Source organism: Rattus norvegicus, chromosome 10, assembly GCF_021556685.1.
Source record: "Rattus norvegicus strain SHRSP/BbbUtx chromosome 10, alternate assembly SHRSP_T2T, whole genome shotgun sequence".
Taxonomy (NCBI): Eukaryota; Metazoa; Chordata; class Mammalia; order Rodentia; family Muridae; genus Rattus; species Rattus norvegicus.
Window position 1 is genome coordinate 79,702,450 of NC_141543.1, and position 23,032 is coordinate 79,725,481.

The following is a 23,032-nucleotide window of genomic DNA, read 5'->3' on the forward strand; positions in this document are numbered from 1 at the left end:
GAACACCCATACACATAAATATAAACAAGTCAATCGCCCCGCAGTGGTGACATATGCTTTTAACTCTAGCACTCCGAGGAGGCAAGCAGATCAATGAGTTCCAAGCCAGCCTGGTCTACAAGGAAGAGTTCGAGGGCAGCCAGGGCTACATGTAGAAAGCCTGTCTGGACAAACAAACAAGCATCATTAAAAACTTTTCAGAACGAGCAAAACAATTGCACTTATTTCTCTGTAGGAGGATGTGCATGCCACAACACGTGTAGAGATCGGAGGACAGCTTGCAGGAATTTGTCTTGTCCTACCATGGGAGTCCCAGGGACCTACCTCAAGCTATCTGGCTTTTCAACAACCATCATTAATCTGGGAGACATCTCCCTGGCCCCAAAGCTCCTTGTTTTCAACAGGAGGAAAGACAAATCTGTGCTTTGGGGTTCTAGGATGCTAAAAACACGTCTCTCTCTCTTTTTTTTTTTTTCTTTTTTTTTTCCGGAGCTGGGGACCGAACCCAGGGCCTTGCCCTTGCTAGGTAAGCGCTCTACCACTGAGCTAAATCCCCAACCCCTAAAACACATCTCTTAAATTCAGTTTTATTCTATGTGCATTAATGTTTTGCCTGCAATTATATCCGTGTGAGGCCGTTGGATTCCCCTAGACCTGGAGTTAGACAATTGCGAGCTGCCATGTGTGTGCTGGGAAGTGAATCTGCGTCTTCTGGAAGCGAAGCCCCTGCCCTTCACTCCTGAGCCATCTCTGTACCCAACTAAGATGCTTTAAAAACAAATCTATTTGTTTAATAGATAAATCTGTGTCCGTTTCTAGGTTTAATTATCGTATCACTAGTGGATGCCATTTTATATGTTATATTGAGTAGCTGTGCACCACTAATAAGTGTAACGGTAACAAAGGGCTGGAGTGTAGCTGTGGGGTATTGCATTCTGAACCCAGGACTTTGCGCTTGCTAGGCAAGCGCTCTACCATTGAGCTAAATCCCCAACCCCTAACATTAAATTTTTTAAAAAATCCTCTTAATTTATATCTTTGTGGTGGGGTTGGAGCCCAGGGTCAAGTGCATGCTAGGAAATCACTGTCAACTGTGTTATATTCCCACCTCAAGCTTCTTGATTTTTATTGCTTTCAAAGAACAAGCCTCGCTTTTAATCTTTTTTTTTTTTAAAGCTTCGTATTTATTTAGCTTTTTTATTCTCTACTTGTGCCTTCAACACTTTCAGGATATTGTTCTGCCTCAAGATAAGGAAAACACATGATCTGATCACGGACAAAGCACACACTGAACCCCCTGAAGACCCAAGGAAGGACGTGTGTGTTTGTTTTAAACAGTCTTATGAGAACGTAAGGTCTTGTAGCACGAGCCTCTCATTTTCTGCCTGGACACACGCATGTGAATTTTGGTGCTTTCCTGACCTTTTTTGGTAGAAAAATAAAAATCCTCTATTACAGGGTTTGGGGTCAGGCTTGTTGCTTACTAATTTTAAAGATTTTTGGTTTGTTTCTGTTTAATTACACGAACCGATGTCCCAGAAGCTATCCTAACAGCCGTTTGCATATATTCAGACCTCATCATCAGTTCTGGGAAAGACTGGGGAGCTCGCACTGGGAGCCTGCAGACCTACTTGCGCCCCTAGGCGGCGCACGCTAGCTGCTGCCGGGGGCGGGCCTGCCCGAGCACGCCGCTTCGTAGCCCCGTGGAACCTCTCGGCTTCCGTTGAGCATGAGCAAGATGGCAGCCTCCGAGACGGTTAGGGTACGACTTCAATTTGACTACCCGCCGCCGGCCACTCCACACTGCACGGTCTTCTGGCTTCTAGTTGACCTGAACAGATGCCGAGTTGTCACAGATCTCATCAGTCTCATCCGCCAGCGCTTTGGCTTCAGTTCCGGGGCGCTCCTGGGCCTCTATCTGGAAGGGGGGCTTCTGCCCCCTTCCGAGAGCGCGCGCCTGGTGAGAGACAACGACTGCCTCAGGTGCGCGGGAGCGCGCGGGGCGGGAGGGGGCGCGGCTCGGGGGCGCGCTTGCTGGACCTTTGGATCAAGGAGCCGGGGTGGCGAGCTAGCTGCAGAAGGGCACGTGCGAGAGAGCCTGAGTGGTCCAGCCAGGGATGGAGCATCCTTCCCCAGGACGCTTCTCATTACAGGGGGACTAGACTTGGAGCAGTTCCGATGCTCAGCCAGGCTCTGCATGCTGTGTGCATGGTGCATGTGCCACAGACCCACCTTCTCTGGGCTGCACTTGGTGTCAGAGGTAGGAAACCAAAGCAGGCAGGAAGACAGAAATGTTTTCTTAGTAATGTATGGAATGTCCCACCTTAGCGCCTTGGCAACGTGTCCACTTCTGGTGGATGTCATTCTGTGTCTCATTCAGGTGTCACTGGGCCCCTTCGAGTTGGTATTGGAATGCATTTCAGTTGTGAATAGGGATACAGAGGCTGAGTGTGTATTTCAGTTGCTTGACTGCTTGCCTATTTCAAAGACTTAGGTTTGATTCCCAGCCGTCTAAATAGGAATCCGAGCACTGAGGAAGTGAAGACAGGCAGCAGGCTCAGAAGTTCAAAGTACCCTTGGCTACACAGGTCAACCTGGCATATGTGAGACCTGTTTAAAAAGGAACAAAAGTAAAAGCGGGGCAGTAGTGGGGCACACCTTTACTCTCAGAAGTCGGAGGCAGAGGCAGGAGGATCTCTGTGAGTTTGAGGCCAGTCTGGTCTGCAGAGTGAGTTCCGGAACAGCCAGGGCTACACAGAGAAACAAATTGGGGGGCAGGGTGAGGATATATACAACACGGTAGCATACACCTTCAATCCTAACTCTCAGGAGGCAGATGGCAGGCAGATCTCTGAATTTGAAGCCAGTCTCGTCTACACATAGTGAGGGCCAGGTAGAGAAACCCTGTCTCAAAACAACAAGAAATTTTAAAAGTTGACACTGAAGTGAGTATCCAGGAGTGGCTGTAGTGTGACTCGTTGGCAAGTGGCTTAGTTATGTCAGATGGCGGGATGATGCCATCAGTCATCCCAGTTGACATTCATACTTGGCTGATTTCATCTATGGCTCCTCCACCCCACCCAATCACTTTAAGCTTCAGCTATGGTGAATCAGATTCAGAATTATAAACCAGTCTGTTTCTTGCTCGTCTTTGTTTAATGTTGCTTTCTGTAGAGAGTGTCACGTTTGCAAGATTCCTTCAGAACATCAGGGAAATAAATAGAAACAATGACCACATCTTTGCATCTCTTAAATCAGGAATACTATGATTTGTTAGTCGTTCTGCTTCAGGTAACAACTTGAAATAGTACAAATTTCAAACCTCTCCTCCCCCCTTCTCTCTTCCCCTCCCCTCTTCTCCCCTCCCCTTCTTTCCCTTCCCTTCCCCTCCTCTCTCCCCTTTCATTTTTTGAGGCAAGTTCTCTCAGTGTAGACCAGGCTGGCCTTGAGCTATAGAGGTCTGCCTGCTTCTATCTCTAGACAGACCAAGGCTCATTTCCCTTTCTACTGACAGAAAGAAATCCATTCTCAGTGTACTTTAATGGCTATTTCAACAAGAGTAAGGGCTGTGTCACCACCTGTTAAGTTTACATCCTGAACAGTTCCCTGCCTAATGACTTAATTAGTTGCTGCTGGCTATAGTTAATGCTTAAATTAATGCATCACCCAGGAATTACATTCTTATAATGTTGCTAATGATGTTTAAAAAAAAAAAACGTGAAAGCTGTCTGGAAAGAAGTTACCTCTGTGGGCCTGAGAAGGCCCACAGTAAGTGATGAGTGCTTTCCTAGCTACGGTGCCTAAGGCCCTGGATTCGGTCCAGGGTGATGAAGAGGTGGATTGCATCTAGCCCTGGTGGTAAATGGTGGAGACCATAGGAAAAGACTCCATGGGAAGGATGGTAAGATTGCTCAGTGGTTAAGAACACTGACTGCGGGGTTGGGGATTTAGCTCAGTGGTTAGCAAGCACAAGGCCCTGGGTTCGGTCCCCAGCTCCGAAAAAAAAAAAAAAAAAAGAAAAGAAAAAAAAAGAACACTGACTGCTCTTTTGGATGACCCTGGTTCAGAGTTCAGGTCCCTCCTGATAGCTTACTATAGTCCCAGGGGGAATCTGATGCTCTCTTCTGGCCATCATGGGTACTGTACACAGACATACATGCAGTCAAAACAACTGTACCAAGGAAAAGAAATTATTTTAAGAAAATAAAACGAGCAACTAAATGTGAAAGTTTTTTTGATTCCTTTGTTTCTTCCTCCTTATAGTTTGTCCCCCCACCCCCACAGATTCATTGTATGTATATATGTCTACAACTTAAATGTGTGTGTGCACATAGCCTCGGGTGTGCAGGCCTGTGTGTAAATTTATGTGTGGAGGCCAGAGGTTGATGGCTTGTGCCTTTCTCACTCACCTTAGTTTTCTGAGATAGGGTCTCTCACTGAACCTGGAGCTAGGTTAGGCTGGCCTGGCTAGCAAGCTCCAAGGGTCTGTATTGCTGTCTGTCTCTACTTTCCCAGTGCTAGGATTACAGATACACATCAGCACACTAGGGCTCCAAAGCTAGGTTCTCGCGCTTGCCCAGCAAGCACTCTATTGATGGAGGCACTGAGAAAAGCAATACTTAGTTCTGTTTATTTTTAATAGTTGTCAGGGAAGGGTGGGGGCTCATAGACCCTTCTCACATCCCAGTGAACTGTTGAGAGGCCTAGTCCTATGTAGGTCCTCTGCAGATAGCCACTCCCGAAGGCGAGTCCATAAGTGCAGTGGCTGTGTCAGCTCTTGTATTATTCCCTTCCCTCTTCTCTCTGATGTTCCCTGAGCCTGGGAGTGGGCGATGGGTCACGTTTGTGTGTCATCCCTGTACAGGAACCACGTGAATCTTCTCGGTGTCACCGTGGTTTTAGCAGACATGTCACCGGATGAGCATGTTAGTTTCCTGAGTCAGAGCTAAGCTCACCTTCTCACCATGCAAGGATGGAGGAGTGAGCACGGTGGACCATGGACCATGGCTAGTGACATATTGAGGAGGAGGCTGAGGTTCAGCAGTCCAGAGCTCTGCCTGTTCTGTAGGGGACTTGAGTTTGGATCCTAGCACCCACACACAGTGATTCACAACCACCTTTATGTTCAGCTCTAGGGGATCCTACAGTCTCTTCTGTTCCCACAGGTGTCTCTCTCTCTCTCTCTCTCTCTCTCTCTCTCTCTCTCTCTCTCACACACACACACACACACACACACACACACACACACACCCTTCTTCATTGCTGGCAAAGAAGTAGAGTCATCAGGCAGTGGTGGCACACACCTTTGATCCCAGTACTCAGGAGGCAGAAGCAAGTAAATTTCTGATCTCCAGGCCAACCTGGTCTACATAGTGAGTTCCAGGACAGCCAGGACTACACAGAGAAACCCTGTCTAGAAACAAAACAAAACACAAAAACATACAAATAAGCAGAGTCATGGGAAGCAGAGTCACAGCAGCCTGGGCGAAGAAGGCTCTCAAAATCAAGTTGCCCTAATTCACTCAGTCTCGGGACCTCAGTGGGAAGCTCACCCGGAAACACTTTAGAAAAGCCAGGGGCACAGCATCTGAACTCAGGGCCCCATAGTCTTGCCAGGTTGACATAATGTAAGCATCACAAACCGTCATGGACCCTATGGGTAGGTGCAACAATTGAGAGCCCGAACAGGAATAGGAAGGCATTTTAGTTTATTATTTTAAGTGCTTTATTAGCATACAGTTATACATATTTGTCAGTACAGTCTGTCATTTCAGGATGGAATGTATCAGATCAGAATTGATTGGCATATCTGTCTCCTCATACTGGTTTTTTATTTGGGGACATTGAAAGCCCTGTCTCAGACTCACCTTTAATCTTAGCACTTGGGTAGCAGACACAGGTAGATCTGTGAGTCAAGCCAGCCAAAGCTACTAGTGTCTTCCAAAGAAGGAAGGAGAAAGAAAGGAAGGAGAAGAGGAAGGAAGGAAGAAAGAAAGAGAGAGAAAACCCTCTCTTGAAGCTCTCTGAGGACAGTTAATTATACTGTCCACCACTGGAGCATTAGAGTCTAGTCTTTCTATCAGAGTGTACAGGAGTGTCTTTCCCCCCACAACCATAGCTTCTGATAACTACTATTCTACTTCCTACTTCTTTGTGATCCTTTATTTTTTTTAAAGATTTATTCATTTATTCTATATAAGTACACTGTAGCTGTCTTCAGACACACCAGAAGAGGGCATCAGATCTCTTTACAGATGGTTGTGAGCCACCATGTGGTTGCTGGGAATTGAACTCAGGACCTCTGGAAGACTAGTCGGGTGCTCTTAACCCCTGAGCCACTTCTCCAGCCCCGTGATCCTTTATTTTTAAGTCTTCATGGAAGTGAACATGTGTGGCATTTGTCTCCCTGTAGCATGCTGCCCTCCAGTTGCCTCCATACTAAGGGAAATTATGTCCCATCTTTACAGCCAAGTAGTATTCCATTATGTATACGTGTAGCACATTTTCCTTACCTAATACTCAGATTCATTGTGTGCTTTTACTCATTCTTTTTTTTTTTAATTTTTTTTTTTATTAACTTGAGTATTTCTTATTTACATTTCGAGTGTTATTCCCTTTCCCGGTTTCCGGGCCAACATCCCCCTAACCCCTCCCCCTCCCCTTCTTTATGAGTGTTCCCCTCCCCATCCTCCCCCCATTGCCGCCCTCCCCACAACAATCACGTTCACTGGGGGCTCAGTCTTAGCAGGACCAAGGGCTTCCCCTTCCACTGGTGCCCTTACTAGGCTATTCATTGCTACCTATGAGGTCAGAGTCCAGGGTCAGTCCATGTATAGTCTTTGGGTAGTGGCTTAGTCCCTGGAAGCTCTGGTTGCTTGGCATTGTTGTTCATATGAGGTCTCGAGCCCCTTCAAGCTCTTCCAGTCCTTTCTCTGATTCCTTCAACGGGGGTCCCGTTCTCAGTTCAGTGATTTAATGATGGCATTCGCCTATGTATTTGCTGTATTCTGGCTGTGTCTCTCAGGAGAGATCTACATCAGGCTCCTGTCGGCCTGCACTTCTTTGCTTCATCCATCTTGTCTAATTGGGTGGCTGTATATGTATGGGCCACATGTGGGGCAGGCTCTGAATGGGTGTTCCTTCTGTCTCTGTTTTAATCTTTGCCTCTCTATTCCCTGCCAAGGGTATTCTTGTTCCCCTTTTAAAGAAGGAGTGAAGCATTCACATTTTGATCATCCGTCTTGAGTTTCTTTTTTTTTTTTGGTTCTTTTTTTTTTTCGGAGCTGGGGATCGAACCCAGGGCCTTGCGCTTCCTAGGCAAACGCTCTACCACTGAGCTAAATCCCCAACCCCCCGTCTTGAGTTTCATGTGTTCTATGCATCTAGGGTAATTCAAGCATTTGGGCTAATAGCCACTTATCAATGAGTGCATACCATGTGTGTTTTTCTGTGATTGGGTTACCTCACTCAGGATGATATTTTCCAGTTCCAACCATTTGCCTGTGAATTTCATAAAGGCATTGTTTTTGATAGCTGAGTAATATTCCATTGTGTAGATGTACCACATTTTCTGTATCCATTCCTCTGTTGAAGGGCATCTGGGTTCTTTCCAGCTTCTGGCTATTATAAATAAGGCTGCTATGAACATAGTGGAGCACGTGTCTTTTTTATATGTTGGGGCATCTTTTGGGTATATGCCCAAGAGAGGTATAACTGGATTCTCGGGTAGTTCAATGTCCAATTTTCTGAGGAACCTCCAGACTGATTTCCAGAATGGTTGTACCAGTCTGCAATCCCACCAACAATGGAGGAGTGTTCCTCTTTCTCCACATCCTCGCCAGCATTTGCTGTCACCTGAGTTTTTGATCTTAGCCATTCTCACTGGTGTGAGGTGAAATCTCAGGGTTGTTTTGATTTGCATTTCCCTTATGACTAAAGATGTTGAACGCTTCTTTAGGTGTTTCTCAGCCATTCAGCATTCCTCAGTTGTGAATTCTTTGTTTAGCTCTGAACCCCCCTTTTTTTTTTTGGTTCTTTTTTTCGGAGCTGGGGACCGAACCCCAGGGCCTTGCGCTTCCTAGGCAAGCGCTCTACCACTGAGCTAAATCCCCAACCCCTGAACCCCATTTTTTAATAAGGTTGCTTTTACTCATTCTAACACAAGATGGGGTGGTGAATATGTTCACCTTTTAGGATGACTAACACGCATATTAAGACAATTGGGAGTTGGGTTGGGGATTTAGCTCAGTGGTAGAGCCCTTGCCTAGGAAGCGCAAGGCCCTGGGGTTCGGTCCCCAGCTCCAAAAAAAAAGAAAGGAAAAAAAAAAAAAGAAGATTGGGAGTTAAGAAAATGGGGCACGAAGTTGGGGGCAGCTGAGAGAAAGGTGGAAGCTGGTGTTTGTATGTGTGATTGAAGTAAACTTTGTATGTATGAAATTCTCAATAATTAAAAAAAATTATATTGTAAAGAAAGATGGTGAGTTGTGAAGTTAGGCAAGCCAAGGTCAGACTATCCTTCCTATCACTTGTCAGCTGCGGGTCTTGGCAAGTTACCTGTTTGAGTCGTATTTTGGGACCTCAGAAATGAAAGATAACCTAGTTTGTTGGTAATGTGTAAGTTAGAGAAAAAAAAATGTGTGGGCCCCACTCACTATCCATTAAGTTTATAAAACTAGCCACAGTGAGCCAGGCATGACGACACACACCTTTAATCCCAGCACTCAGGAAGAAGAGAGGGTGGATGTCTGTGAGTCGGAGGCCAGCCTGGTGTCCATAGTGAGTTCCAGGCCACCTAAGGTGACAATCTCGAGACCCTGTCCCAGAACAACAAAGAGAAAACAAACCAGCCAGGCGGAAGAGGGCTGTGCTGTGCGGGTGGTTTTGTGGGGTCTCATCCTCGGCTGTGCTTGTCAGACCTGTGCTTAGCACTTGCTCATCTGAGGCTTCTCTCCTCTTCCAACAGGGTTAAGTTAGAAGACCAAGGACTCCCTGAGGCTTTGATAGTAAGCAATGGCGGCGACTCTAATTTCCCATGTAGGAAATCAAAGAAGCGGGCTTTTAAGTTGGTGGAGGACGAGGAGACGGACCAGGGTTACAAGTACCCTGACAAGTACTGGAAGAGGCAGGAGGACAGCGGCCCTAATGAGAAGGCCTCAGACCTGGAGACAAAACTCTTCCCAGACGAGGTGCGGCGGACAAAGAACAAGAGAAAAAGCAAAGTGGCAGGCATCCCTGCTGAGGAGGACGAGGAAGAGACCAAAAAGAAGTCTTCAAAAAGAAAGGAGAAATGTGAACAGAAGAAGCAGACCAGGGCCTCCAAGTCTCCCAAACAACAGACACATAAAGAGGGAGGCTCACAGAACTGCAGCTTCCCCAGGGCCTCCTACAGAAGCAGCCTTGCTAAAGCCCGGAGGAGAAGCAGCACAGGGGCAAAAGGTAGTCCAAGCTACCTGTCAGAGTCTGAGTCCTGTCCAGACTCAGTCAGTGATGGCCACTGCAGTGTCACGACGATGCAGGGGGTCACCTTATCAGAGAAACTGTCAGCTGAGCTGTTGAAAGACGGAGCTACAAAAACTGCAGCTGCCAACAGACAGTCCTCAAAGCCTAGCTTCACCTTCAGCTCCGGCAAGGGCAAGGCCTCCAGAGCCTCGTCTTCCAGTTCAGACTCCAGTTCAGAGTCAGAAGACCAGTTCCTGGTGTCCAAGAACATGCTGGAGGGCGCATCTGACTTCTTAAAGACAACAGGCCTCTTTGCAGGGCAAGGGTGTTCCAGTCCAGGGCTGTCTTTGGAGACTCCGGGTATTATGGGATGGAAGCCTTCTGACTCAAACAGAGGCAGACAGGCTCCTGGTCCCAACGTGCCTGTCCCCTCCAGTTTGGGAAGAGGATGGGGGCGAGGAGAGGACTTCTTGTTTGGGAAGGGACTGAGGGGCCGGGGTATTCGGGGCCGAGGGCGAGGTCGAGGTCAGACTGTCTCCTGTATCTTAAATAGAAGCTCTGAGAGCCAGAAGCAGAAACAGTTAAATGATATTCTAACCAACTCATCCACGGTGATCCAGGTGAGCGAGCGTTTACTGTTTGTGAGTTGGCCTCCCTTTCCCCATGCAAGTTATCTCAGCCCTGTGGTGTGGTGTGGCGTGGGCCCTCCTTTTCTCACCAGTAATGAAGACACATGTCTTTTGCAGAATCCAGTAGAGACCTCCAAGAAGGACTATAGTCTGTTACCACTCTTAGCAGCTGCCCCTCAAGTCGGAGAAAAGATTGCCTTCAAGGTGTGTGTTAAAAATCACTGACCATAACAAAGACAAGATCACCCCTCCCCCAGCTTCCTTAGTGAATCTCACTTAGGAATGTTTACAAAAACTGTCTGCACTTGTCAGAAGTCCTGGTGGGGGCTCAGGTGGGTGGGCGTGGGCACCTCTGCATGGCCCACGGTCTTGGGGTAGGAAAGAGGAGTCCCAGGAGATGGAGGATGTAAAGGGGGGATTTGTGTACTTGAAGGACTTTTCTTCTTTTTTAGCTTTTGGAACTTACATCCGACTATTCTCCTGATGTCTCTGACTACAAGGTAAGGCTGTTTCTATAAAAACCATGAAGTTAGCCAGTGGTGGGGTGCACCTCTGGTCCAAATCACCCAGTCCTCAGAGGCAGGAAATCATTCACAGCTAGCCTGGACAATATAATGAGCCTCTGTCTCTAAAAAAAAAAAAAAAAAAAAGAGGGTTGGGGATTTAGCTCAGTGGTAGAGAAGGCCCTGGGCTCGGTCCCCAGCTCTAAAAAAAAAAAAAAAAAGATTAAAATTAGTGTATCAGAAACTTGTCCGACGAAGCAGCACCCACCTGTGATCCCAGCACTCGGGAGTCTGAGGCAGGGGAGTTTTGGATATGAAGCCTGCTGGGCTAACATAGATCCCTTTTCAATAGCTTTTAAATAAAGTACTGGTGAATTTGCTTGCACGGATGATCTAGACACTCTTGGTTAATAATGTCATAAAGTGAAGCTGTGAAACGTCCTGTGGACGTTTACAAGTGTCACCGTGAAGTCTCCCAGTCTTATGTTGCTGATACTTGAGGAGGAAACTGAGTGAGAATGACGAGCCCCTTGTGGGGTACACGGGACTGCTGTGCTTCTGAGGATCAAACTCTGGGCCTGTCCCAAGAGTAAATACACAGCTACACAAAGACAAAACAAGCAAGAAAATAGAGCACCTCTTGTCTGTGCCCAGAGGGTAAGGATAAGTGCTGAGTGCTGAGAGAAATACCTCAGCTTTAAGGAGTGCTTGCTGCTCTTAGAGAGATCGGAGTTTGGTTCCCAGCATCCGTGTCAAGTGGCTCAAAAACTCTCCAGCTCCAAGGAATCCAGCACCCTCTGCTGGTTACAGGCACCAGCATGCACATGCACACACCAACATACATACATACATACATACATACATATGTAAAAATAAAATCTTTCTCTGTAAGTCTGAGGACAGCTGGGTCTACCAAAGGAGTTCCAGGCCAGCCAGGGCTTGTACACAGAGAAACTTTGTCTTGAAGTACAACCATGAGAAAGATCTCATCAGTTGGCTTCAGTATATGGCCCCTCAGCTGCCCATTTGTCTTACCATTGTCCGCCATATACACAGGGCAATGGGTCCTCTTTTTAACTTCTTATTATGAGGTTTTTAAAACATTGATGTTTTGCCTGCATGTATGTATGCACAAGTGTCAGATCCCCTAGAGCTGGGGTCATAGATAGTTGTGAGTGCTGGGAGTTGAACCCAGGTCCTCTGGAAGAGTAGACAGTGCACATAATCCTTGAGTCATCTCTCCAGTCCCTCCCCTCGACTTTATAATTTTGAGGGGCAGTGTTTTAACTGTGTAGTCCAAACTGGCCTTGAACTCATAGCTCTTCTGCCTTGCCTCTGCCTTTGGAGTGCTTAGGTTGCAGGTATGCACTGTCTTAGTTAGGGTTTTATTGCTGTGAATAGACACCATGACCAATGCAAGTTTTATAAAGGACAACATTTTTTTTTTTTTTTTTGGATCTTTTTTTTTTCGGAGCTGGGGACCGAACCCAGGGCCTTGTGCTTCCTAGGTAAGCACTCTACCACTGAGCTAAATCCCCAGCCCCAAAGGACAACATTTAATTGGGGCTGGTTCGGTCCGTCATCATCAAGGTAGGAACAGGGCAGCATCCAGGCAGGCATAGTGCTGGAGGAGCTGAGAGTTCTACATCTTCATCTGAAGGCTGCTAGTGGAAGACTGACTTCCAGTTAGCTAGGACTAGGGTTTAAAAGCCCACACCCACAGTGACACACCTATTCCGACAAGACCACACCTCCAAATACTGCTACTCCCTGGGCCAAGCATATTCCAATCATGACATGCACCGTCACACCCAGATTCAGTGCATCTCTGTGCATCTGAAAACCAGCTCTGAAACCTGGGAGCCTGAGGTTTGGAGTGGGCCCAGCAGTGCTGGCGAGGAAGCACCACTGCTTAGGTGTGGCTCTCCCAGTGAGAGCTGTGCTGCTGCTCCTCACTTGAACACATGGCTTTAGTCTGCCTTCCCTCCACGCCCCATGAGTGATTTTGTCAAGGCCTGTAGGTATCTGCCAGTCTGACTAACGTGTGCCTCTTTGACCTCTAACAGTTATTTTGTATATTCAGGTAGCGTGCCTATAAGTCTGTTGTTTTTTTTTTTGTTTGTTTGTTTTTGGTTTTTTTTGGTTCTTTTTTTCGGAGCTGGGGAAAGTCTGTTGTTTTTATTCTTCCCATAGCATGTTGATCTGTGGGGATGAATTTATATTCCATAAAAGTAGCCATTTTAAAGTCTACTTACTTGGTGCCCTTTAGTACATTACAATGTTTTACATAGAGATTTTTTGACGTGGTATTTTATTTTTGGAAGGAAGGAAAAATATTAAGCCACGATCCAGAGACCCAGCAAGTGGATATTGAAGTCCTCTCCTCCCTACCGGGTGAGTCTTTCGGGAGTGAATGTGGAGCATAAGACTCCATAATCACAGTAGCTTCTGCACAGCCTTTCTTTCCCCTGGCCTTCACTCACCTGGGACTCGGTGCCATTCTCCGCTCTGCACTGCCAGCACACTGTAGCCTCGGGGCCCCTGCACCTTCTCCTTGGATGGAGATGTTGGGCTTGCTGCCCTTACCCCATCACTATACACTCTGGCAGAAGGTTTTTACATACAGGTGAATGTGAACCACAAAAGCAATTACTTCTAGGAAAACTAAACTGAATGCACACTCAAGGAGGTTACAAAAAAAACTGCTAAGAAGAACCCACACCTAGATAACCCTGAAAACTGTTACGTTTCCGTGTCTTGTGCTAGGGATCAGAGTCGTGGCTTCTGCCCACTGAACAGGTGGGCCTAGAGCCCAGTGCTTACTGCTCTGCTCCGTTCCCTGTCTTCTCGTATGGGCTTGAAGAGAAGCATAGGCTGTGCTCACTCACCTCTCATCCCAGGCACCTGAGGGGTGGAAGAGGCCGGAGGGTGACCAGCTTAAGGCCAGGCTGAGCTGTCAAGTGAGATGACTGTGAAGCTATAAGGTATAGAGAGAAGACTAGAGATGGAGTGCTATATATCTCCCTCCATCATTTCAGTGAACAAGATCCACTCAGAAGGTTGGCAAATGAACATACTTGGGATATTAAATATACACACACTTCAGAGATTTTATTTTATATATATATAAGTTTATACGTTTTACTTATATTTTTGTGATGTCGTATCTAAAAGCCCCTTCACTGCTTCCGCCCACACCCCCTTTTAAGCTAGAGTCTCATAGATCCCCGTATGGAACTTGCTGTGTAGCCAGTGATGGCCTTGACTTGATTCTTCTCTCCTGAGTGCTAGAATTACAGATGACCACAACCATGCCTAGTTTTCTGGGGTGCAGAGGACTGAACCCAGGGCTTGCTGCATGCTAAGGAAACAGTCTACCAACTGAGCTGCATCCCTGGCAAGGTTTTCAACGTTTTGATGAATATTTTTAGAATGTTTTTCAAACGGTCATGATTTTGCCCATCGGTTACCAGTTGTTCGAATGGTTTCAGCTTGTGTCAACGTTTTTCTGATCCCAAATTATTGTACAGGCTGAAGCCTGCTCATGTTTCTAAGTTCAGGCATACATGATTTTTGATGACAACGACATTCTGTATCTTCCCTCTGGAATACCTTTTCGGAATACCTCCAGGAGTACCCGTGGTTGCACGTATACTCAGTGTATTTATCAAGCCTGTTTCCTTCTGATGATGCAGTCTCATCTCAGAGAAGTGCTAAGGCACTGTGTCTTTTACAGCAGTATGCTACCCTTTCCTGTATGTCCCCAGCTTACACAGCAGTTTCCCAGTGGTTTGAAATCCCCATGAAGAACATTTTAACCATAGAGAAGTGGCTCACTGTCTTTACCCTCTCGTTTCAGCTTTGAAAGAACCTGGGAAGTTTGATTTGGTCTATCACAATGAAAACGGAACCGAGGTGGTGGAATACGCTGTGACGCAGGAGAAGCGGGTGGGCAGACTACTCTTAACACTTTCGACCGATAGCAGGGCTGGGGGCGGGGGTTGGAGCTTGGGCACAAAAGCTGACATTGCAGCTTCCTGAACTGCTGGTGTTAAAATCCTAGAGGATCGGGGCTCTGGGAACATTTAGTCTTCCTTTGGAATAGCCAACAAGTGCCAAGTTTCAAAGCAAGGTGCCATCATGGACCTCCCAGAGCCCCACATGACATGCACAGACACTATGTCCTCATTTAAAAGCACAGCCCTGCTTTAAAATCCTAGCCATGCAGGTTTCCTTACGGGATTGGCTTTTGTCAGACTTTTAAATACTTGGAGAGCCATTGCTATAGCTTGAGCTTAGCCACAGACCAGACTTAGATCAAGAGGAAGTGTGAGCTCAGAAGCCTCCACCATGTACCTTCCAAGTTGTTACTGCCCTTCAGGTTCCCCAGCTCTGACCTGGAGTGGCAGAGATGGCAGAAAGAGTGACAATATGGGGTTGGGGATTTAGCTCAGTGGTAGAGTGCTTGCCTAGCAAGCGCAAGGCCCTGGGTTCGGTCCCCAGCTCCGAAAAAAAAAAAAAAAAAAAAGAAAAGAAAAAAAAAAGAGTGATAATATGGTGATTCTGCCCTCTGATGTTCCATTTTATTTTAATTTTTAAATTAGATTTTTTTTTTTCGGAGCTGGGGACCGAACCCAGGGCCTTGCGCTTCCTAGGCAAGCGCTCTACCACTGAGCTAAATCCCCAACCCCCTTTAAATTAGATTTATTTGTGTGTGACCGTATATGGCTACATGCATCAGAGACAACTTCCGATTGTCTGTTCTCCCACGGGTCCTGGGAATCGGACTTGGGTTGTCTAGCTTGGCAACCCAAGTCATCAGGCCTCTTTCCTGATGAGCCATCTTGTCAGCCCAAAGCACGGGTTTCCCTGTGTTGGGAGCCAGCAATCGCTAGTGGTAACTTCTCAGCAGCTTGACTATGGTTGTGCTCGCATTTGAAACATTGTGTTTATTTGCTGTTATATTTCAGTGCTGAAAATTCACATTTTGTTTGAACTCTCAACCAGACTTTGTGCTTGCCTGTTTTGTTTGTTTTGTTAGAGACAGGGTTACAGAGCCCTGGTTGTCCCAGATTCATTTTGTAGATTAAACTGGCCTTGAACTCATAGGGATCCTCCTGCCTCTGCCTCCCAAGTGCTGGGATTTAAGACTTGCACTATCATGCTCTGCACTTGCCTGTGTTTTTTAAGATCCCTTCAGGGTTTTTTTTCCTAGAAACACATTCTTAGGGTTTGTGGCAGCATCTGATGGTTTGGCCTCATTTCCTGTGGTTCTCTGTAATGTTTAAACATACTTTTCAAAAAAACGTCGAAAACTGCAAACAGAAAACCTGTAGTTTCCCCTCATTGACACTAGATGGCGCACATCATTCACGTTCACCGGATGCTAGGGGCGTCTCTTTTGGTGCACTGTGTGGTAGTGGCTCCCAGAGCCACCCATCTATAAGGTGAATTTTTCAGAATGAACACTTCAGAATGAAATCTCTTTTTCACCACTGCAGTCCCTGTTCAATGAAAGGTTAAAATATGTTTAACATAACAGTTAGCTGCATTTCAAGTGTTCAACTCAGTTTTACTGGCTTTGAAAGTATTTTCATTATCTGACTATTCTTTACAGAAATTTACTTAACTAACCTACAATTTTTAGCTTATGTGATGTCAAAAATGAATTAAATTTGGTGTTTTGTATTTTTCCTTAGATCACTGTGTTCTGGAAAGAGTTGATCGATCCGAGACTGATTATTGACTCTTCAAGTAGCATCTCAAGTAAATAATGTGTCTGCAAATACCCTCTGACCTTGCCGCCTTGAATTCTATAATTGTTTGTGACCGTGGTTATAGCCTGAAGTTTTTAAAAAGAAGGCTAAATGTTGTTTAGACTTTTTGTTATCTTCACTTTACCATATTAGGAAAAAAAAATCTACCTCATCATTTAGAGTAACGAAGTTGCTAGTATGTAGATCCTTATTTCCTTCGGGCTAAGTTCAGTAACCCATTTGAAAAACCGGGTGCAGACCAGTAAGACAGTGCGCTTGACTCCTCCCCACCTGTCCGGCTCCCAGTAGCAATCATCAGTAGGAGTTTACAGTGCCACACCCAAGAATGTGCTGTGCGTCTTGTCTTGTTTTTAAGTCACTTTAAACTACTAAGGCATGTTTCTTGACTTAATTTTTAACACGTGAGCTGTTCTGTTACGCACAGAGCATCTCCCACATTCCACACATTTTATGCTTGCTATCCTCGAGAGTTAGTGGAGTTGGATTTGCCGGGGCGACAGGTTACAGAGTCCTTTCACATCTTCCAGCTGGAAAATACAGGGCCCTTAGGACCCTGTGCCGACTGCAGTGGGGAGACATGGTTGTTGTATCATCTGGAGAAGACATGGTCTCCCAGAAGGCTGGCCATGAACCTCAGACCAGGCTGGGGCAAGTGACCTTGTCACACAGTGCCAGGAACTTGGCTTCTCATACTGAAGTGAGGATCTTAAACAGAAATGTCCTTTTCTGTTATTATCCACCACGAAGCTAAAGGCTGAATATAAACTGCAAATTGCTTTCTTTTAATGAAAACTCAGATCCCTCCTTCAGCCTTGCAGATTTTTAAATAAAACCATATCAAACTCAATGTCCATTCTGAGTTATGTTTTAGTTCTGTAAATTATTATCTTAGTTTATAATCATTTTCATAACAAGGAGGCTCGCTTTGCAGCTGGGAGGCTAACACAAGAGGTTTATGAGTTCAGGGAAAGCCTGGGCTACATAGTGAGACAGTGTCTCAAAAGAAATTTTAATTTTTTTTTTTTTTTTTTTTTTTTTTTTTTTTTTTTTGGTTTAAGCCCAAGTGTCACAAAGTATGGTTTGGCTAAGTTCCATGGATCACTGAAGATGCAGGCTAGTCTTAATCTGTATAAGAGGAAAGTGTGTCAAAATGTGTGTTTGTTGATTTGTAATAGTGTTACTCTAGAAGGGCAGTTCAGCTCTCAGTAGGGCTTCAGCAGTGGGGTTCTGTGTAGCATGCTGCCATCCTAGGGCTTGGAGAACAGACTGCAGTAAGGAGTCAGTATTGACTCAGCCCAGAAGTGTTTACCTTAGGTGTGCTTTCAGATAACATCAGCTTATGAACGGCCCTTCTCTATGTGCTGATAGAGTGCACAGAAAGATAACACAAACCTATTTAGGATTCATAAGCAGTTCTCTGAGAAAATTCAAGAGTTTAGAAAAATACGTGTATCATGTCCATTGAATTAAAATTTTGTTTTATGGAACTTTTGCTTTATACACAGCCATGTGTCCGCTGGGTCCCCTGTTTCTTCACACATGCTGGAATGATGGCTCAGTGGTTAAGAACGCATTCTGCGGGGCTGGGGATTTAGCTCAGTGGTAGAGCGCTTACCTAGGAAGCGCAAGGCCCTGGGTTCGGTCCCCAGCTCTGAAAAAAAGAACCAAAAAAAAAAAAAAAAAGAACGCATTCTGCTTTTACAGAGGCCATGAGTTCAAGTCTCAGCATCTCTCCAATGCCTCGATCACCTGCCTCATGATCACATCCCCCACACAGCCATACACTTCACTAATGAATAAATCTTAAAAATATATTTCTGACGCAGTATCTAATTAAGAAGCCCTGACTGGCCTGGAACTCTTGCTGTGTTGACCAAACTGACCTTGAACTCATGGAGATCTGCTTGCCTCTGCCTCCTGAGTGCTAGGATTAAAGACCTGAGCCATCACACCTGGTGAAAATACAAATTTTAAAGTTATAAAGAGGAAAGGGAGAGTGGAGACTTCTGGCCTTTTTATGCACACACACACCCACCCAGTCACTTTTTATGATAAGTGAATTATTTCTCAAACAAAAACAGGAAGAGGGCTGGAGAGATGGCTCAGTGGTTAAGAGCCCCGACTGCTCTTCCAGAGGTCCTGAGTTCAATTCCCAGCAACCACATGGTGGCTCACAGCCATCTGTAATGAGATCTGATGCCCTCTTCTGGTGTGTCTGAAGACAGCTACAGTGTACTCATATATAAAATAAATAAATAAATAAGTATTTTAAAAAAAAAGGGGGGGTTGGGGATTTAGCTCAGTGGTAAAGCGCTTGCCTAGCAAGCGCAAGGCCCTGGGTTTGGTCCCCAGCTCTGAATAAAAGAAAAAAACAAAACAAAAAAAAAAAAAAAAAAGGAAGAATACCAGCATGTCGAGATTGGAGCCATGGTAAAATGTGTATTAGTATAAAGAAATGGACAAATGCATTGAAAAACATAACAAAAGGGACCTAAGAACAAATTAAAAGTCTGACCTTCTTTTAATGTGCATGGATGGTTTTGTCTGCATGTATGTCTGTGTGTCATGTGCATGTGCGATGCCCACAGAGGCCAGAAGAGGACACCGTATCTGTTGGAGACCGGAGTAACAGTATGAGCTCCACGTCGGTACTGAGAATCGAACTCCACGTCCTCTGAAAGAACGAGTGCTCTAACCACTGAACCAACTTGCCAGCTCCAAATTCTGAATATTGCTACAGACTGAGAGATGGCTCTAAGGTTCAGCTGTCAAGAGCATCTGAGTCCCAGGGGCTCCCATGTCCTCTTCTGACCCCCACAAGCACCAGTCATACATGGGTACAGACACATACAGACACAACAGTCAATAGGCATAAATACATCTAAAAAAATTTATAAAGAAATCGAATTGACAATTCAAAGCTTTATCTTGGAGAACATTTCAGACGAAGCCTTCATCAGGCTGTGAAGAAGCACAAGATCTGTGAGAGTGAAGGACATTCTCAGTTCCCTTTACAAAGGTGACCTGACCCAGATAGCACCGCCCTGACATAGATATCTTAATTAGTTTATAGACTACTGTCTCCCAGGATCACAGTAAGCTTGTGTCCAGCACCATGTGTTAAAGGTTTGTGTCCACACGGTGGTGCTGTTGAGAGGCGGAACCCTTTGAAGGCTGAGTGTTACCGAGGGAGGACGCCCTAGACTGACAGGCTTCCGGAGGAGTGAGGAGTGGAGAAGTCTTGCTCTGCCAGGCATGCCTGCTACTATGTGCTTCCACACCAATGATTCGAAGCAAGGGAACCAACTGATCGTAAAGTAGCACCCCCAAAACAGTCAAAGTTCACCCTTTCCTGTTCTGTCATCTCTGGTATTCATCATCATCATGTGATGCCAATTAATATAATATCTGTAAGAAACAAGAGCAATTCCTGACTCTGGTTATAGCTCAATCTCTCGTGCTTGCCTAAAACACACAAAACCCTAGGTTCAATCCCTGACACTACATACATTGAGGGTGGTGTTATGCTACCTACATGTAGCTACCTATTGTGTAGGCACATGCTACCTATAATTAGTACTTTGGAGGTAGAGGCAGGAGGATCAGTTGTTCAAGGTCTTGCTCAGCTATATATCAAAGTCATTGTGGGCTACAGGAGACCCCGTTTAAAAAGAAAGAGGGGGGTTGGGGATTTAGCTCAGTGGTAGAGCGCTAGCCTAGCAAGTGCAAGGCCCTAGGTTCGGTCCCCAGCTCCGAAAAAAAAAAAAAAAAAAAAGAAAAAAGAAAGAGGAAGAGGAGAAAGGAGAAAGAAAAGAAATGAAGGAGGAAAAGAAAGAGTTAAAGAAAGAAGGGCAGGTCTCCAGGATGGCTCATCAGGTAAAGGTGATTGTGGCCAAGGGGAGTTCTATCCCCAGAATCCACATGGTAAAGAGAACCATCTCCCTCAAGTTGTCCTCTGACCTTTACACGGAGACAGGCACACACGATTTAATTTTAAAAATTTAAAGAAAAAAATTAGCAAATCAAATCCAGCAATATATAAAACGATAGTCCCTCATGCCCTTTGGTTGTCCCAGGAGTGTGCGAGTACTTTCCATTCGAACAGTGGGGATGCTAAACAAGGCAGAAAAGCTCCCCACCCCCATTAGTGCTGATTAAGCCAACAAGAGTCCCTCTATCAAAACAGGATCGCAGTTTGGGTATAAAAAAAGACGCTTGTTAGACTTCTTTACATTTATTTTACGGTTAGGAATAGCTTTGGTGGAAGCCAGGGGATTTTTTATTTATTTATTTATTTTATTTATATAAGTACACTGTAGCTGTTTTCAGACACACCAGAAGGAGGGTATCAGACCCCATTACAGATGGTTGTGAGCCACCATGTGGTTGCTGGGATTGAACTCAGGACCTCTGGAAGAGCAGTCAGTGCTCTTAACTGCTGAGCCATCTCTCCAGCCCGAAGTCAGGGGAATTTGAGGCCAGCCTGGGCTATATAATGAGTCTCTTTCAAAATCTGGAGACAGTAGGAGATTGTTTTTAAATGTTTTGGGGTGTAGACATGACAGTACATTTTTAAAAAAATTTTTTTAAAAAGCTAAACCATGAGATGTAAATTCTGGTACCTTCTCCCATCCATCTGGAGCTCAGTCTGAGTCTGTCACACGCTGATTGCACGGCAGGTCTTTGGTCACTTGTACCTTTTGCAGCACAGTAGGCCTCTCTGCCCACCCCTCCCCCACCCCCACCTCTTAACCTTTGATCTGGTTAACTACGCATTCTAGGGGTTGGGGATTTAGCTCAGTGGTAGAGCGCTTGCCTAGGACTCGCAAGGCCCTGGGTTCGGTCCCCAGCTCCGAAAAAAAAGAACCAAAAAAAGAAAAAACTACGCATTCTAGCACTAAGCTCCATCCATCCCCAGCCTCTCTGGCTCTCTTTCAGATGAGACTCAATATCCTCTACAAGGGCGTGAGGATTCCAAGGCGTGTGTTCGAACTACAGCTCAAGTCTAACGAGGACTTACCTGGTGAGAATAATAGTTGTTATATTTGCAGGAAAATGTGGCTTCTTCCGCCACCTACTTTTCCCAACCTCTAGATACAGAGCAGGAATCCTATTCTGATTGCTAGCCATCACCTGGATCAAGGCACGTACTTAGTCCCCTCTTGACCAACCAGGTCCCATTTGGCTTTGCAACATTGCAGGATCAGAAGATATCAGGTATGGTGAAAAACAGACACACCCTGCTGGCCAAGAGCCACCCCTAGCCTCCCATCAGCCCACTTGTAAAGGTTAGGATGCCTACTGTTCATTACTGCCTACATCCGATGTGTTAGCATAAGCTAAAAGGCGGGGAGATATCTGGGGCTCCAGGCTTGACAGACAAGAAATCCATGCCTCCGGGGACACTCCCCTTCAAGGATCTCTGTATTAGAAGGCAGAACTGTGCCTCAGACTCCTTCAGCTCTTGCTCTGTGGCATACCAGTTGTGTAGGAGGTCTTTGTGACTACCTCCCCCTTGGAATTTGATAAACCGTGGAGCGTGACTCTCCAAACGATCTTCAATGTCCAACCAGCCTTTCTCAACTATTCAGCCTAGAAAGAGAATTCCACATTTTGCCATGAGTCACAAGACTCCTCCACCCACGATAATTAGGTTTGAGGTGGATTTTATACTATTCATTTCCTGGAAACTGCTTCCCCTGCCCCCTCCCTTGGGAGGCAGGCAGCTTTTTGTAGTAGGAAATAGTTGCCTTCTGGAACTAGATGGGCCTTGTGCCAGCACCCATTGTTTTGGCTGGATTGTTCGGTTTCTCTGAGCCTTTTTGTTTGGTTGGTTTTTTCTCTGTCACATGGATGGTTTTAGCTACTTCACAGGTTGTTGGAAGGACTCTCAGCATTCTACCCCAGCATACTTTTTTCTTCTTTTTCCATGCAGACAACAACCACCAAAATACGAACGAGAACAGATGGGTCGATACATCTTGGGGGAAAGTCCATGTGATGAAAATTAGGGGAACCAGCACTTAGAATGTTATGTTCAGCAGTCTCAAGTTCAAATCTCAGCTGTTTGTAACAGTATCTTGACCTTCACCAATAAAAATGGATGTAGGACACCCCTCTTAGGCCTTTTCGAAGGTTTTTCTGTTGTTGTTTTTTTGTTTTTTGGATAATATACTCCATTTGTCTGGCACACAGTAGGTGTCATAAACAGTGGCTTATTAGATACCATGAGATAATTTACCTTGTCCTCCTGGCTGCTTAACCTCGTCATCCAAGGTAACTTCCATAATTCCTCTAGAAGCTTCTTTCTGCTACAGTTGAATTTCCCATTGAGCACTTGTATTCTCCTGTCCATTTGTGTGTTCTGCACTCAGCCCAGATTGGAGGACTGATTTACAGAACTAAAAACAATTTAAGCCTAGATGAAAGATTTTGAGAAAAAAACTTGGAGCTCCAATACTGTGTGTGCACATACAAGAGGCAAAACATGGACTGGAGAGATGGCTCAGTGATTAAGAGCACTGACTGCTCTTCCAGAGGTCATGAATTCAATTCCCAGCAACCACATGGTGGCTCACAACCATCTGTAATGGGATTTGATGCCCTCTTCTGGTGTGTCTGAAGACAGCTACAGTGTACTTATTTATAATAAATAAATCTGTTAAATTTGGGAGTCCCCAAATCC

General features: G+C 45.5%; 1 protein-coding gene across 2 annotated transcripts; it reads left to right on the forward strand.

Moving 5' to 3' along the window:
* The first annotated feature begins 1,715 nt into the window (after window positions 1-1,715).
* On the forward strand, window positions 1,716-22,463 carry Coil (coilin). 2 transcript variants are annotated; one of them, XM_087573828.1, is made up of 9 exons: window positions 1,716-1,983; window positions 8,963-10,058; window positions 10,185-10,271; window positions 10,520-10,567; window positions 12,895-12,964; window positions 14,430-14,518; window positions 16,270-16,336; window positions 21,286-21,370; window positions 22,283-22,463. In XM_087573828.1, the coding sequence occupies exons 1-8, from the start codon at window positions 1,730-1,732 to the stop codon at window positions 21,354-21,356; spliced, it is 1,782 nt and encodes a 593-aa protein (XP_087429954.1). In that variant the 5' UTR covers window positions 1,716-1,729; the 3' UTR covers window positions 21,357-21,370; window positions 22,283-22,463.
* The last annotated feature ends 569 nt before the right edge of the window (window positions 22,464-23,032 follow it).

Coding starts and splice junctions, on each gene's coding strand:
- Coil (XM_087573828.1), top strand. CDS start 1,730: ATGAGCAAGATGGCAGCCTCCGAGACGGTTAGGGTACGACTTCAATTT. Junction 10,272..10,519: donor GAGAAAAGATTGCCTTCAAG/GTGTGTGTTAAA, acceptor CTTCTTTTTTAG/CTTTTGGAACTTACATCCGA. Junction 16,337..21,285: donor CTCTTCAAGTAGCATCTCAA/GTAAATAATGTG, acceptor GCTCTCTTTCAG/ATGAGACTCAATATCCTCTA.